The 17,387-nt window shown below is 34.3% G+C and overlaps 1 protein-coding gene across 2 annotated transcripts in view; it reads left to right on the top strand.

The window, feature by feature from the left end:
* Positions 1-296: 296 nt before the first annotated feature.
* Positions 297-17,387, top strand: part of LOC119639627 (protein neuralized) — a 47,713-nt gene continuing 30,622 nt past the window's right edge. Inside the window, exon 1 of one of the 2 annotated variants that reach the window (XM_038037126.1) lies at positions 297-521. In XM_038037126.1, coding sequence (XP_037893054.1) covers positions 497-521 — 25 coding nt within the window. In that variant the 5' untranslated portion in view covers positions 297-496. Of the gene's footprint in view, positions 522-15,542; positions 15,757-17,387 lie in introns of those variants that run through there. The other variant, XM_038037125.1, reaches the window with a different exon arrangement.

Below are 17,387 nucleotides of genomic sequence, written 5' to 3'. Positions count from 1 at the left end.
CATCAAAAAAAGTTCTTACCTGATCAAAACAAAAGAAAAAGAATAGAAGAAATGGAAAATGAAAACAACTATTCCTGATGGAACCTACTATGAGACATTTTATCTCGTATACTGAATATACTGGCGGATTAGAAGGGTAATTACATATAAAAAATGTTGCTTTGGCTTGGCGAAAGCTGACTTTTAGCTTTGTCTTACGATATACGATAAATTCTGTCTATTAGTAGGATACAATTGGATTATTCAACGATGGCAACAATTTTCTTATTAGTTTCTCTGCTGAGATTTTTGTGCATGCGTTTCAATGTAAAGCAATGCTCCTGCAAGTAATGTGAAATGCAGAAAAGAAATTTGTTTCGCGTAAATGTTTCAAATAAAATTCCTATAATTTACTGAAAAAATTGTGTACAAATATAGTGCTAAAGTATTGTAATTATGTCAATGTGTCAAATTAGTTAATAAGTTAAGGAACATAATTTTAGTTTTAAGAAAAATCATGGGTCAGTCGGCAAGCAAAATCGGTAAGTTTTTTTACCTTTTTTACTCTCTTTTTTTCGCTCATTTTTTTCTTCTTATGGGTTCTTTAACCCGTTTTGCTTTACTTTCCAACCGTAATTGAATAAAACATATGTTTTGAAATTCTTATTTTAAAATATCATATTACTCGGGGAAAACTATGTGGATAGGGAAAATTGTTCTCTTCTTGTGAAAACCGGAGTAAAATTTAAAGCACATGTTCTCTCTTTCTATTTCTTATTGCGATTATTTTGTTTGTCTGGTCTGGTAAAAGGTTCTGGTTTCTCTTACATGTGTATTTATATGCGGCGAGGCGATTATTTATATATATATATACTTTTTTTTTTTCGCCATGCAAATGGGGTTAAGTGACTGGATGTTACATCTTTTTATTATTATTAATATTATTATTATTATTTTTTGTTTTAGGACTTTGCAAAAACAAATCTTGCGATATATTTTCTGCGTGGCTTTTAAGACTAGCTTTGTATTCGTCAACATTTGACTATCGGTCAATTTAAAGGGACTAGTGTTGCAAATAATCTGTGTGAATTTATATGTTTTAAACATTCAAGAGAGATTGGCTGGGAGTTCTTCCCAGAGCGTTAATATAATCTTTAAACTAATTGTTAACAGGATTTTGTGCACATAGTCGAGTTGTAAATGTAAAGAAGTAGTCAAGTTCAAGGTTTTCGCGCAAACCACATTTATGCAGCAATTATTGCTCACATATATGCTTATTGAACACATTTGCTTAGCTTTGAAAATTTGCAAAAATCGGTATTTTCCGTCTCAACGTAAACATAATGTAACGGAAGAGAAAAAAACTACTCATGTTAAAATTTACAATATTAATGTAATAATATTATAACATTAACAATTTCAAAGTGAACAAATAGAAAACGTTATTTTCATATGTCAAGGCCACTCTTTGCCAACCGTCACTTATAGCGAACACATATAATTTCCGAAAGTCAATCGCGTTGATTTCTGCATTGATCTCTTATTTGACTCCAAAACGTTCCGTACCAAATTTCATATCGACACGTTTAGGTTCTATCTGCACGCTGATTTTCCAACTCGTTTTGTAGCTTTAGTTTCCTAACATAATTTTTGCTTCCGTGAGCATTCCAACTATGAGTGAGAAAGTGATGAATTAGCAAAAAATCGTCAGACGGTCACGGTGATCTATACCATGTACGTAAATGATACAAGTCCCATTGCGAGCGCGAATTTTATGAGAAAAAAAGAACAAGGAGGAACATTATTAGTCGGGCGAGGCTGACACACATATACATCTATATCGCGTTGTCTAATACAATTCTTATTTTTATTATAGCACACAAAAATTATATCTACTAATCTAGCTAATCTAGCGTAGTACAAGTTTAATCCTTATATAGCGCACGATCCAAAAATAGACGTAAATGGCCCAAATTTTGTAGAGTTCTTTTTTGTATGAAATTACTATTATGCATCAACTTTCATCACCACATATCAAAGCTCACACTTTTCTGCTCTACAAAGAATCAATTTTCGTAAAAATTCTTAATAGTGTAGGATGCAAAAAGTTGGCACAGATGGTGAAATACTATAACATAATTTTCATCATGAAGCATTGAAAATTATAGCATTTTGTCGCATGAACTTCAGTTATCATTATATGAGAGGGGATTTAAAAATTGCCCAGTCGGTGAAAAGTTTTCATACCAATTTGGAATGCCGAAATACTACTACTTTGTCATTTTTGAGAAATTTTGAAAATTATAATTTTTTTCTGTTCTGAAAAATCGTTATATCGAACCAAATCATTTCGATAGCTTTCGTCCTTGGGTCAAAATAGGTCAGTAACGAATTTCATCAAAATATTTCAAGCATCGCGAAATGTAGTTGGAACACAAATTTACATAAACCAGACATCACGCGGACAGACGGGCTTAGATCAATTCAAATTACGATTTTGAATCAATTGGTATAATAAAAGATCGGTCTGTCTTAAACCCTTTTGCGTGTTACATACGTCCGCACTAACTTAATATACCCTGTGCCTGTGATGTTTGGTGTAATCAGGGAAGTTGATTATGCACCGAATGGGATAATTCATCAGACAATACGGTTACCGTCGAGAAGATTTAGATCGACTACATACTAGCACAGATTCGAAATTGAACCTTGGATGTTTTTTTCCGTAAATAATTAGAAGTGCTCGGCTTTTATTTGATAGGATTTGAATTCTTGTCGTAAATAAGATAAATTGAAACAAGTAAAAATACTATAGTGGGACACGACTTACCATCAAATACTCTTAACAGTTGTTCAAAATGAGCCGTCATATGGGAAGTGGTCGCAAAAGTTGTCCGATCTGAACCATTTTTAATAGCGTTCATCCTGGACTCAAACCACTTCAGTGTATCAAACTTCATCAATAGATCAGACAGATATACTGAAAACAAGAAAATAAGGCGGATAGAAAGACAAACAAGGTTAGACCGAATCAGAAACTGATTCCGTCCTTTTGTGTATTGCATACATTCGCGCCAATTTAATATACCCTTGGGGTGTAGGGTATAAAAGTAAGCACTCCGTTAACCTGAAAGTGAGTGAATCTCCCTTCGTGAATCATCTTGAAAGAAATCGTCTTAGGGTCTATGGTCAAAATATCACTATATAAATGTAAATAAAGGGCTCACCGACCAGTGATGTCACTCTGATAAAGAAACAGTTAAAGGTCTTTTATTCAAGTCTTTGTACCTCTCTGCGATAATAAGGAGTACGATGGGAATGGTTGTGTTGACGGTTATTGAGAACATGTTTAGGACGATGTAGAAGAATTCAAAGCCTGCAACATAAAATTCCTTCAGAATGTGGGGAAATTTTACGCAGCAAAAGAAGACGAGCACGGGATAATGATGTTCATAATGGAACCAAAGAACAAACTTCTTTGGAATCTATTGATTTATAATGTACAAATTTTGGTAGGAAGATTTTCGAAAACAAAGCAATGAAAAGCACATTGTTGTCTATTTTCTTAGCGTAAGTGTGGACATAACGGAATAACGATTGCTCTCGCAGGGGTGCTTACTTGGCTGGACGTAGAAAATGTTGTAATGCATTTTATTTCTCTAGTAATCTATAGTAGATATCTCATGATCGCGTATTGTCGTACACACACACATTTCTTACCTGTGCAAGTTCAGTACGCGTTACCTGAATACCAACCCTGGTGCGCAACATATGTAACAACTATTCGTCTTGCTGCTTATCATCTTTTTACGACTCGCATTGTATCCCTTAGCTAACGTAGTGTGCTTTGTTTTGGCATGCTGGCGTGGTTCTTCTGTCTTCAGTTATATGTACTAAAAAAATTCACTGGTTTAACATTTAAGAACCAACAGTTGCTTTTTTGGTGTCTATTTAAAAATTTTTAAAAGAAAGGCCATTTATTTGTTATTTTTTCTTTTTTTTTTTAATATAAAAAATTTATGTAGCAAGTGTTCCTTTTTATCCTGAAAAGTTGTTTCATTTGAGAACGCTTGCACCTTGAGGTTACAAATAGTTGAAAAGTATAGAATCGACAGCATATCAGCATAATACTCATGAGAATATTCTTTCCGTTCTTGTGTAGGATGAAAGTTATCTTCACCGAGATTTATCTGACTTGTGACAAGATAAAACAAGTCAGAATTATCATAGCAATGCTGATTAAAAGCAGCAAAAAAATAAAAAAATTGTACAAACATTACTCTAAAAAAAGCAATAACCAGAAAAGAAGAGATTATGACATAACCTCAATGGAAGTAAAAAAGAAAATTAGAACAAGTATATGACATAACCTTAAAAAAAAACGAAGAAAAAAATTACGGCAATAATACGATATAAAAACGATATAAAAAGAAGTAAAAAATCGAAAAACGACGTAAACGTACGATAAACTTTTAAAAGCATGCGACATGCTTTTTAAATCGTACAGCATCTATGTTATCGTGAAGTTGGCATATCGGGGCTTAATTCTGGGAGTGGTAGATCGTCTGTACTGAGTGCTCTCTACGTAACGGCATAACGCTTACGGTTAGTCACAAATCTCTTTAGCCATCATCTCACTAATTATTTCTCTTTCTTCACTTCTTTCTGACTGTCACCGTTATTCTATTCACTAATTATTTCTCTTTCTTCACTTCTTTCTGACTGTCACCGTATCACGCGGATAAGCGAACTCTTCTGCGTGATTGAGAAAGAAAAGAAACGCCTACTTTTTTCTCCCGATATCTTTCTGGCCGTCACAGCGTCACACATATAGTCGATGTCCGTTAAGTGGTCGATAAGATAAAACAAAACAAACTCTCTGCAAGAGATGTTGAACTAGACCTATTCGCTGTTTCTTCTGTCTATTTTACGAATTCTCACATTTGTGAAGATTGCAAGAAGAAGAAGTTTTGTACCTTATCCCATTGCAAAGGTGCGTTAGACGGAAAGGTCATCTCAATTAATGGATGTTTTCTCCTTTCCCCTCCGACCATCTATTAAATTCATCAATCACTCGTACGATCTTAAAATGCTAACTGCAAATAAACCCCATTAAAAGCTAATACTTACCCTATAATGAAATAATTCGAATTGATCAGCATCTGGGCCATGAAGCGCCAGAAAGTCAATTAAATTCATTGCAATTCTATATTCACTCCTGCTAATTATTTTTAATTACTCATCTTAATGAATTACACACATACGTATACACGGACGTATACGGAGGAAAGAACTTTTTTTCGTTGTTTACAGGATATCTCCCACACGTACGGATATGATAGTTGTTAGGGAGAAAAAAGTGGGGAAAGACCTTTAGAGTGTGGCCATAGCTTGGTAGATGTATGACCGATTGGTAAACGTTATGAAAAAATCTGAAGCCATATAAACTCAGAAAGATGATTTTTGATAGATAAGCTCAAGTCCAATCTCTTTCTTTTTCCTCCTGTCTTTGTAACCGGGTTGACGAATAGGGGACAGACTAAAAAAAAAAAAAAAGAAGTTCAATTCGTCAACATTTATTATTGTGACTTTTTAGATACAAAATTATGATTTATTGCTTGGTGAAAGAGTTGGAAAAGTGGAGGGTTTTTATCACACCTAAGCTGAGAACATATTCGACGATATCAAATGAGAATATCACTACGGTGTGAACAAAATGCTACAAATTATCTAACGAAATTTTAATATTGGGTCACCCTACGATTTATTGTTTAGTGAAAGACTTTGATGAAAGAAGAGGTCCTTATTAAGTCCAAACTTGAAATAGATTCGCTATCGAAAACGCTATCACTACGGTGACACAAGGTGCTACACATTATCTATCGAATCCCTAAAATCACAATTATTGATTTATTGCTTGACGAAAAGGCTGGAAGAAAGAGAGGGGCCTTATCACACCCAAGCATAGAACAGGTTCGACAAGATCAAGAGAAAATATCGCTATGGTTCCGCAAGATGATGAGAAATTATCTAACGAAACCCTAATATGACAAGTCACCGTATGATCGCCCTACGATTTATAGTTTGATGCAAGAGTTTAAAGAAAGGGAGAGTCTTTATCACACCCAAGCTTAAAAAAAGGATTCGACAATATCAAATGAAAGCGGCATTAAGGTCTTGCAAAAATTACTCAAAATTGTCTAACGAAACTTTATAACGAGCAGGAATGAGTCATTATACGTTGTACTCATTGGCGAAGGCGTTTTAAGGACGGGTGGGTCTTTATCTTATCCGGGATTAGAACAGATTTGATAATAGCATACAAAGTGCTGCGAACTATCTAACGAAACCCAAGTACAACAAAATATTCAAGAATTTCGACATAAAACGAAAAATGAGAGAAATAACGCGGAAAAGATTCACACGTGAATTAATTTTGAAATCATCGAATGAAGGATGAACAAGGCCTTGAATATGTTAATAAGATGTCATATTTTGCATAATACTTTACCGAATTTGTCATAGGTGTTGCTTCGCTCCAAAACGGGTTATCAGGGACATATGTCTTGGTTTTTTTTTTTTTTTTTTTTTTTAATATTTGTCACTTTTTCCAATCGAGTAAAATGGTCTCGTCTACACCTTGTGTTTTAATTGGTTTTACGATGGGTTGCATCGATGGATTCATATGACGCTTTTACATTTATCCTGGGTATCCTTGAAAGCAAAACATGTTTAATTAAATCGATAATAAACATAAAACCAAGTAACATATTGAGAAAGAATTTTTAACTGTGAGGATAATTTTATTACTTTAAATGTTATTGTTGTTGTTTGCTGCGAAGTCAGCTTGCACGCGTCTGCTGGGCACACGTTCAGTATTTACAAATAGCATAGGCAACGTTTCTTCTTTTTTTTTTGCTTTTGTTTGCAGTGATGCTTTCGATGCCAGTATTGTATTTGTTGTTGGCGCTGATACCGGCGCGATTATTGTTGTAAACCCTTTTTCCATCCATCAAAGAGACGATTATCAGAGCGACTGCTTTAATGTAACGCTAGCGATAGCCAAGGCATGCAGAAGTTTACACCTGGTTCTCAGTTTTCGCAAATATGCTATGTATGTAAGATCGTCCTTTTGCAAACTTACAACATACTTACAATAGGGGTAGATGTGTATATAACTCCGACATGTACATACAATGCACATATATAGTAATGATGAAGTATGCGGTTTGTCGCATGAACCTCCGTATCAATAATATTTCTCCTTTCAAAGGCTCAATACTTTTTTTTTTTTTTTCTTTTTTTTTTTTTTTTAAATTCGTTAATGTACATCTGCTTGTGTACGTTATTATATATGTGTTAACTGCGTGCCCTAGCAGATTTTAATTGAAAATCTTATGCATGTGCTTAGACGCCTTATAGTAAACGCATATGACAAGCATATAACCTATGAGTGCATTCATTGGCAGTGATGAGCGGTGATGTAGTGGCGTTGATGACTGCATATTGTTTGATGCGTTTTTTTTTTTTTTTTTTTTTTTTTAAATTTTGCATATATGCGGGTTTTTAAGGAGCATTTTTTTTTGTTTAAAAAAAAGAAAAAAAAAAAATTTTTTTTTTTTTTTTTGTTCTGTTTTCATAATTTTGGTTAAATTTCTTTTCTTGCGGATGAATTTACGCAAGTTCCTTTAAACTTGAGCTCGATCGGTGAGTGTACGTCTAGTTACGATAATTGTTGTTGCATGCATATGTGATGGACAGTGGCAGCAAATGTTAATAACAGCTGCCCCGGAGGTATTCACAGGATGCTGGTGGTTGTTATTGCTGTTGGCACAGGATATGAATATGCATCGGTCGTCTGTCTGGCTTTTTATTTCATTTTAATTTTTCGATTAAACATATTTGGTTTTTAATTTTTATTCATTCCCTTTCCAATCCAACATAAATTCACATAATTTTTTTTTTTTTCTTTATTTTTTTGTTGTATTTATGCAGTAGTTTTTATGCAAACAAAAGCAAAATTATATATATATATATATATATATATATATATATATATATATATCTTTTTGGCGTTTTCTAAATTTACATTCAAAAGAATGGAATTTGACCATCTGCCCTGCTAGCATTGCTATCCCGTCCGGTTGGATTTGTTAAATTTGTGTTTAATTTCTTTTAAATGCCTTTTCCATTATCCATCATCAAGGGATTAATAAGATGAATACTCTTCAATTTTGCATATCTCTTGTAATAATTAGAGCGAACATTAATAGGAAGAGATTTGAAAAAGGCCGAGTGCCACCCAACATATGTTCACCGTTCGAGTTTCATAGATTGCAACTATCAGACCAAGCAGGACCAATGGATGTCCATTACTTTCTTTCCACTTTTCTCTTTACTGCATATTTCATGGTACAGCCAACCATTCGATAACACGTTAGATAGATTCCTACGATCGACTTCTTGCGATATATGCAAGCATATTATACGAGACTAGAAACCGTTAGAAAAAGAAGAAGCAATCTTTATACAAAATATAAATCAATTCAGGAAAATAGGAAAAAGACCAATGCGTACATACATACATACCTGAGATATATTAATAGAAAAAAATATCAGGCATTCCCACCACATAATATGTTATATTGAAAATTCTGCGCGGATTTTCCCACACACTCACCTGATTGCCTCAAACGAACATCTGCTTAAAAGGTGAACTTTCAGTTTACATTTTGCGTGAAGATAGTTTTCGAATTCATTGCTCATTTAAAAAGTTACAATGATGTGAAAATGGGTGAAATATCTGAAGGAATACGTTATGTGCGCCTTTTTTACCATAAAAGAAAGTAAAAACGCGGCAAAAAAAAAAACAAGTGTGCGGTGAGGATGCTGTGAGTGCACGAAATATCCGGGAGTGGTTTGCCCGATTCCGTCCGGAAATTTTGATGTAGCAAGACCGGCACGCAAGTTGGCAGCAAATAGCGGAGGCGCTAAACATCAACATGACATGACAGTTTGGAATCATATGAAAAGAGCAGGCTGCAAAAAGGAGCTCGATCGCGCGGGAAAAACCTTGGAACTAACATTATGTGTTCACAGTCCCCGCAGTGTAATTTTCTAAATAACGCTAATCGAAAATAAGGTTATCGTGTTGTAGCAATAACGTGTTATAAGAGGGTTGCCGTAACCATGTTGAAGATACTGGAGGGTGGCTAACTGTTCGAGTTTTTCTTTGAACCTCGACCTTAACCACTTCCGATTTACGTCCTGGTATTGTATTAAGACCACTAGCCATAGACTTTTCACATTTCGAAGCAGGACGCGATAGCTGTCGTTTGATTTTTTTTCGTAAACTAATGCCAAAGGTTCAGATTTTATGGAAATACATAGGACATTTTTTTATACCCTACACCACTTATGATACTAAGTTTCGATGGATGTATGCAAGACTCGGTCCACATTTTATTATGCCGATCAATTCAGAATCATTTTTAGAATCATTTTCACAAGTCTCGGTCCAGAACTGTTCGTCCGTCTGTCTTTACTGTTTTTCTCGTGTATCGAGATTTTTGAAACATTTTTTGATGAAATTTGGTACACTGACAACTTTTGGTCGAAGGTTCCGATCCAATTACTTTTCCGGTCACTTCTCCCCGCATAGCGCCTTATTTCGAAAAATCCCTGCATAAATAGCTGCGTTAAGTAAAGTTAACGAGAGTATTAACGATGGGCCATCGTCCACTATAATGCGGTTGCGAGTTCCTGTTCGGAGGAATTTTCTTTCTGGAGATAGGGCGGTGCAGACGGCCTTCTTCTTCAACTAATAATCTTCCGAAGTGAAGTCGACATCTGCATACCCTGCCACTTTTGTGCATAGATATTTTGATAATTGCGAGCAAGCTCTCAACTCTTGGTTCAATTTAGGTGATTTGCGAATTTAATGAGACAACTTTTAATGGGAAGGAATAGTTTTATATGTCGGGATTAATAATTAATTTAGTTTTTTCAATTTTGTTAATTTCAAAAACGCAGCTTACAGTCAATGCACAGTTTTGTTTAAAATTCAGCCGGCTACAACTTGCTGTTTCTTCTCTTTTGTTTTATTTTCAGCTGTAATCATCCTAAGGGGGCGATTTGTCGTCGTTTTAGCATATTTAGAGATAGTTGTCTTATTTAAGCCTGCGCTTCCCTTCAATTGCTCAATACATATTTAAACGTACACGCAGCCATTTGCGTGTGTGTGTTTGTGTGTGTGTGTGTGTGTGTGTGATTGATTACAAAAATTCATATTTTAATAATTTTCTTTACTTTTCGGCACTTCGTCACGAAAATGCATCCTTATCGTTGTCTTTCTTCTCAGTTCCTTTCTCTGCATTTTTGTTAATTAAACAGAACTTACTTCCTCAATATCCGTTTTCAGTCTGCTTCCATTTCCCTACCTTTGTACGTAACCATAACAACAACAACAACAAAATAGCAATTTGAATAAACATCCCTCTCATCTTTTAAAATATCTGATATATATATATATATGCATATAAATATATATGTATGTATGTATGTATGTATGTATATATGTATGGCACACTTTTTATATAGCTTGGCAGTGTAGAGTCTCCCTTGCATTGCCATCCCATCGACTATGGATGTATGTCGTTCATATAGTTTTTGTTTGATTTATTCGTTTCATTTTGCTGGAATTTCTTCCCTTAACCATACTAATGATTATAAAGATGATGATGATGATGATGATGATGATTATCATTATATCCATTTACTCACCTTTAAGACAATCTGCTGCTGTTTTTGGAGAAAAAAAAACAAAAAAAAAAAAAAAAAAAAAAGAAAGAAATATTATTATCAGACAACATACAACCAGTACTCCTCCAAAAGAAGAAGAAGACGAAGAAAAAAAAATACTAATAATAAATAAGTAAAAATTCTCAAACATCTGCTATATAGGTTAGATATCTGATGTACATATATGTACACACAAACGCGAGCAATATATATATATAGAGGATATATATTAATAATATATATACAAATATTTATAAATATGTTTATATATATATATATATGTATATATATTGACTTTTTATCGCGTGTATGTCTAGAAATATGTAAATACACATGTATTGCGTTTCTTCCTTTAGCATTCCCTAGATAAAATAAAATTAAACTGACTCCCTTGGATTGAGGGGGAATTCGGTACTAATAGGCTGGCATCTATGGTATTTGGTGGTACTAAAAAGACACAAGACTTTTGATTTGTTTAGCAAATGATTCAAATCGCTTCGAACTCAGTGATGACAATGAAAACAAGTCTTCCTCTTAAGTGCTTCCGAAGATTTCTTCTCAATAATTGCAAACTTCATCGGCGGTAGGCTACTATGAAATGAAATCATTTCCCCCAAAGGCGTGTAGATTAGAATTAGGCTAAATTGAGATGGCAGAACTAATCGCAGCGTGACTGACGTGACTTGCTTGCTCTGTAATAATCACAAGAAGGGAAAGTTGAGTGGATAGGCTGACGGATGAACTAGAAGATCGACAATGCAATGAATATTAATATAGGGGATGTCATAGTGTTACGTATGCGAATTGCTGTGCAGGCATGATGTTTCGAGATCTTTCAGACTTTTCCACGAATCTAAGTAATTAGAAGAAGACAGAAGTGGAACTAGCTAGCTAAGCAAGTCTATCTCGTTAAAAGTAAACTTCATGGTTACGTCGTCTATGAGGGAGAGATAGATATTCGAGCTCTAGCACAGTTTCAAAGCTTTATAAGTTACATAGCTTTTTTAGCATACTGAGCCCATCCTTTTTGGCGATCTGAACGGGAAGCTACACTTATTACGGGGTAACATTAGACATATGACTAAATGCATACAAATCTAAGTAGCTAAGTAGAGATTTAGTATTTGAGCTTTGTAACCGTAAACCTTGACCAAGGGTTAGTTATGTGGTTACATTCAACTACAAAGAATATGATTTGACGGTTACAGGACTATCGGCACTCAACCAACTGTAAGCGATCAGAATGTCATGAAATGTTGACACAGTTCCCTTGAAGATTGGCGCTATCTAAAAATCATATGGGTTCGTCAATAGGAGCGACACATTTATATATATCATACTATGTACTTATTGAGTGATGTGTCAGTATTTGAAATAAATAGATGCTTACGCAAACACTTTCAGATTTAAGGAGTTCAGTTTTTAAGGGATGTATGAGAATGTAAAGTAACGGAATCACATACATATCCATCGTATAAATTTTGTTGATCACAAGGTTGCTAGAGGTGTGTACCTCTATTTACCCATTTAATGAAATATAATATGATCACAAAATTTTTCCAGTAAAAACAAATTCTATTTCTTAGTGATATTCTTAGTTTAATGCTTGAACCAAGGAAAGAAATAAGCTTGACTTGACCCTGCTTTTAAGATTAGTGTGCCATCTGAGGTCCTAAATTTTTCTGTAAAAGAACCTATGTGTGAACTATATTTATATAAGAAAATTATATTCGGTCGTCACCGAACACTTTATACCCGTCATCGTTATCTTAAATATTACTAAACGAAAGGAAAATAATTAAATTTTCCGGATCGGGTGAATTTTTCTATTTTCATAAAAGTGGTCTCGCAGATTTTCTTGCATTGGCTTGTCAGCTTTATAGACCTCCCCTTGGACTGGTTTATGACATTTCCAAATTCTTTCAAAAATTTGTAGGCGATGTACTCGTTTTTGTGAACGGGAAAATGCTTATCACATATACTATATAGTTGGCCAGATGAACGGATGTACATACAAAGAGACGGACATGTTAGGTGCATTTTGAATTTGAGACTAGCCAAGAATTGATATGCCATATTTTTCGAACTATAAGGCGCACCTTTTTGCATAGAGAAATGGACTCAAATTTTGGGGGCAGCTTATGGTCCAAAGGTGACATTGAAATTTGAAAGAAGTGACAGCAATAGTTCAGATGAAAGTAATACGAACGGTGACATTGACGAGACGACGAGTGATAGAACCGTGAGTGAAGAATTGGTTATTGCTGGTACGAATTATATTAACAGTAAATACAAACGTTGATCCGATATTAACATTAAAATATATTTTTTTTAAATTCGTCTTATAAATTTGAAGTTCATCTTATCGTCCGGCTAGCTTTACAGTACGTAAAATGCGATAATTTAGGCGGTTTTGAAGCGCATTATAAAGACATTTAAAAAAAAAAAATTAAATATTAATACCCTATAATAATGGTTAAGCGTGAGCAATGTTTCCCACATTTGTACAAATACTACGGCATACGTCCATAAAATATACGTTCAAATTTTCGTCGATTTATCTGCAATAGGCTATGAGTAATGAGCAAAAAAACAATAGTGTTCTCAGTTCGACTTACATTGGAGGCATTTCTTTCGATCGATTTGACCCATTTTCAACGCTAATCTATATGCAGGAACTACCAATGTTTCTTTGAAATTTTAAGTCGATAGCTTCTTCTTTGCCGCCAAGACCATGTTTATCACAGACATTACAAAGACAGATGGACGGACAGTATTTGATGCTAATCAACAATATATACACTTTGGGCGTTAGCTGAAACTTCCTACTGGGCGTTGTAAATATTTTGATATATTGAATATATATACATCTTCCTTGGGTAATAGGCATTAAAATAGAGTAAGTCAACACTGTTTTTATATCTACCGCCAGAAAGATGGGTTTGGATAGTTTGGGCTTCACTCTATGAAAATGTGAGTGAATGCGAGATGTAATAAAATATCCAGAAAGAAGAGATCCATAGCATCGCGTCTGCATATACACATGTTTTAAAGTATGGACAATAGGACGATATAAACCATTTTCAATAGCATTCGTCCTTAATAATGTAGTGGATTTCATAAAAATATTTCATAAGTAACAACCTACAAGTATATAAGAAGTGATCGTGAAAGTGGTCCGATCCACAACACTTCCATTTGCGCTCCTCCTTGGACAAAGATATGTCGTTATAGCAAATTTGGGCATAGAAACACCTGAACAGTTATCAGACAGACAAACAGTAAGACAGATGGACATCCAAGCTTATATTGATCAGTACAATAAGCGATCTCCTTGTGTATGTTACAACATAAGCGTAAACTTCACATATTCCGTATCGTCATTAGGTGTAGTGTGCATACAGATTGTAGTACTCGATTGGCAGAACAAATGACGAGTCTAGCTTAAGTCCTTCTGTGCATTGCATTCATCCACGCAAATTTATCAGCATAAGTATTATAAGTGGTATAAGGTATAACAAAGGTAGGATAAATTGTATAATTTTGGCAACTCTGTACTCGTACTTATCAGGCATATGCCCGTTGTTTGGTATATAGGTAGAAATTGAGGTTTTTTTTATATTATACCAGCAGCCCCAGTTTGGTATGTTGCAAATTTCACCACCATTGCACTGCTGCTTATCCGACATCTGCGTGAACAGAAATAAATAAAAAAAAAAACTTCTCCAATATTTTATTCAACTACCATCGATTATAAGCAAAATAAGAGAAGAAGGGAAGAAAAACATCAGGCTCAACATATACGTGAACACAATAGCGTATATATATATATATATATATATATATATATATGTATGTGAACTGTAGAATGGAGAGAAGAAAATTAGACAAATTGAAATTCATCAGAGCTAATGCAGATGCACATGTATAAGTGAGTAAGTGTTTGGTTGTATACAAGCCAGCAGCTGTTTACGTAGCTTTGACTATCAAAGCAAAGAGACGAAGTCCCAAATTGTTTACACATATATGTATGTATATTTGATATAGTATTTGAGGGCTTACTTCGTGTACTTCGGCTTTGCATTCTATAAGGCAAGCATGTCTAGCAAACAACGGCTGTTTCTGAGTTTTACTTATACTTGTGCTCGTTGTTGAGGTTATGTTTATGTTACATAGTTACACTATAAATAAATTGTCTCTCAACATATACATACATGCACATGCACATGTACAATGTGTGGAGTATGTAAGCAATTGTTGGATGTTACGTGTGTGCGTTTGTGCAGTGCAAACTATAGGGAGTAAAATTTGCCGCTGGTAGTATACAAATACCTTGATAGGTATACTATTGCTCTTCATTTCGTATGTATACGTGTGTGTGTGCGTGTATGTGTGTACGTACATATGAACATTTGTTTTTATAAAATTTAACATTACTATTAGTCGAGTCGAGTTTGTTTGTTGCCGATTTCAAGAGTTCAGTTATAATTTTCACGTCACACTGTCAAGAACGTCATATATTGAGTTGTATTTACGGCGTTTGTGTTTGAGCTCTAATCGCGGTCGGGTTAATAGTGCTCAATAAAGGGATTTTGTTTTTATGACATTATAAGGGATTTGTTTTTGTTTTTTTTTTAATTCACAATTTATTACATAAATTATTAATATAAACTTTTTAAATGGATTTTAGAGAAATGTATTAATAAAAAAAAAAAAAAAAAATTGTACCGTTTTTAACGCTTTTTTACTTATATACCAAAAAGGAAAAAAATCCAAAAAAAAAAAAAAATTGTGCATTTGTTTGATAAAAGAAATTTAAAAAAAATAAATAAATGGGTCTTTCGGAAATACCGGCTAATTATATGCCTCAAAATACAGGTGCTCAGCTTATGGCTTTCGATCATCACGATAAGGATAAAATGTCAAATAAAAAGAAAATGCATTTATTGAAGAAAATTAAAAAACGTTTCGGCTTAGGTTAGTATAACTATATTAATAATAATAATAATAATAGTATACAAGACGTTAATATAAATTATAACTAAACTTTTTTTTTTTTTTATATGCCTATTATATGCATCCTTGTAAGCTTAAGCGACGAATTCCATCATATCCTACACTGTCAAGGTCTACTTGTTAGGAACTGTAAGCTGTTAATTAGTATATGTGAGTGCCGTCCGTTCGCTTACTCAAATAGGTTTGTATTGACCTCGGTCTGCAATTCCAATTGAAATGAAAAATGTCCTTATTAATTCGTCCGAAAAGATGAGGAGAAAAACTGAAAGGATTGGGTTAGAAAGCAAGAAATTGAAAAGCTGACGTGAAAACTAGAGACCACTATTGATCTTGTGATTAGCATCCTATAATTCTGGGGCTAACATAAAAAGATTTTTACCAAAGCTATGAAAAGTTGATAGAGACAACAACGACACAACTAGAGATCAAGCCGATTAGAGATGGGATCGATTAGAGATTGAGTCCTAAGATTTCAGTTAGTGAAAACTGAAAGGATTGTATGCAGATAAGAGTTAGAAAGCAGCAAGTGGGAACAAACTGAAAATATCGTTTGTCTTCTGAATATAGGAAAATAAACAATGGATTTTTTTTCTATACGTCAGGTGGATATATATGTCTCAACACCCGTTAAATTTGTTTTTATCGTAAGCGTAACGAAGTGAATCGATTTTGGCTCGCTTGTCATCAGTTTGTGGAATCTCCTTACAATTAATGTGGGAGGCATCGCTTAACCTATACGGACTATTTTTACGTTCATGATTTACCCAGAAATTTTAGATCAACTTACGCGAAGAGTTATTAATATCGCCGAACAGAGCAGCAAGATTTTACTTTGTACAGAAATTGTAGATAAAATCAAAAAATACTTTTGTAAGAGTTTTGGTCATTATTTATTATGGATGGTTATAGGAAATTCCGATGATGTGCTATCCCGATTGCTCGTCCGGCACCACCGGCAGTGACTAATGTCTATATAGAAGCGCATAGAATCATAAAAGTGAAACTTTGCGCATATTTGCCAAATCCTTTTGAGGCCCACAGAAACGACCGTGAAATACCCCAGAAAAAAACTGTGTTGAAAGCTTAATAGTACAATTTTTCCATAATCTAAAGCCGATGTTTATTCAGAACTTTAAAGCTAATAACTACTGAGTGCGAAGTTGGCCCTGACTTTGATTTAAGCAAAAAAGAAAAAAAAAAAACTAATAAAAATTGATTCAATTTTGGTATAAAACTATCCAATTTAAGGGCGGAGGCACATTAGCAATCTAAACTTTAGATAGACAGAGGAAATTGGAGGAGAAATGCGGCTCCTGACTTTGTCATTATAAACAAAGCATCTACTACGGCGGACAATACGTTGTAGTCTATCTAGGTTATGTGACAACCACTTACAGGGAATCACTCTGCTAAAAAGGCGGGCGAAAGAGATCGAATGGTTTTTTAGAGGCACCTTAGCAATCTAAACTTTAGATAGACAGAGGAAATTGGAGGAGAAATGCGGCTTCTGACTTTGTCATTATTAGCCAAGCGTGTACTACGGTGGACAATACGTTGTAGTCTATTTAGGTTGTGGGACAACCACTTACAGG

The sequence above is a fragment of the Glossina fuscipes genome, unplaced genomic scaffold, assembly GCF_014805625.2.
Source record: "Glossina fuscipes isolate IAEA_lab_2018 unplaced genomic scaffold, Yale_Gfus_2 112, whole genome shotgun sequence".
In the NCBI taxonomy this organism is placed as follows: Eukaryota; Metazoa; Arthropoda; class Insecta; order Diptera; family Glossinidae; genus Glossina; species Glossina fuscipes.
This window is presented reverse-complemented; position numbering and strand designations above follow the sequence as displayed.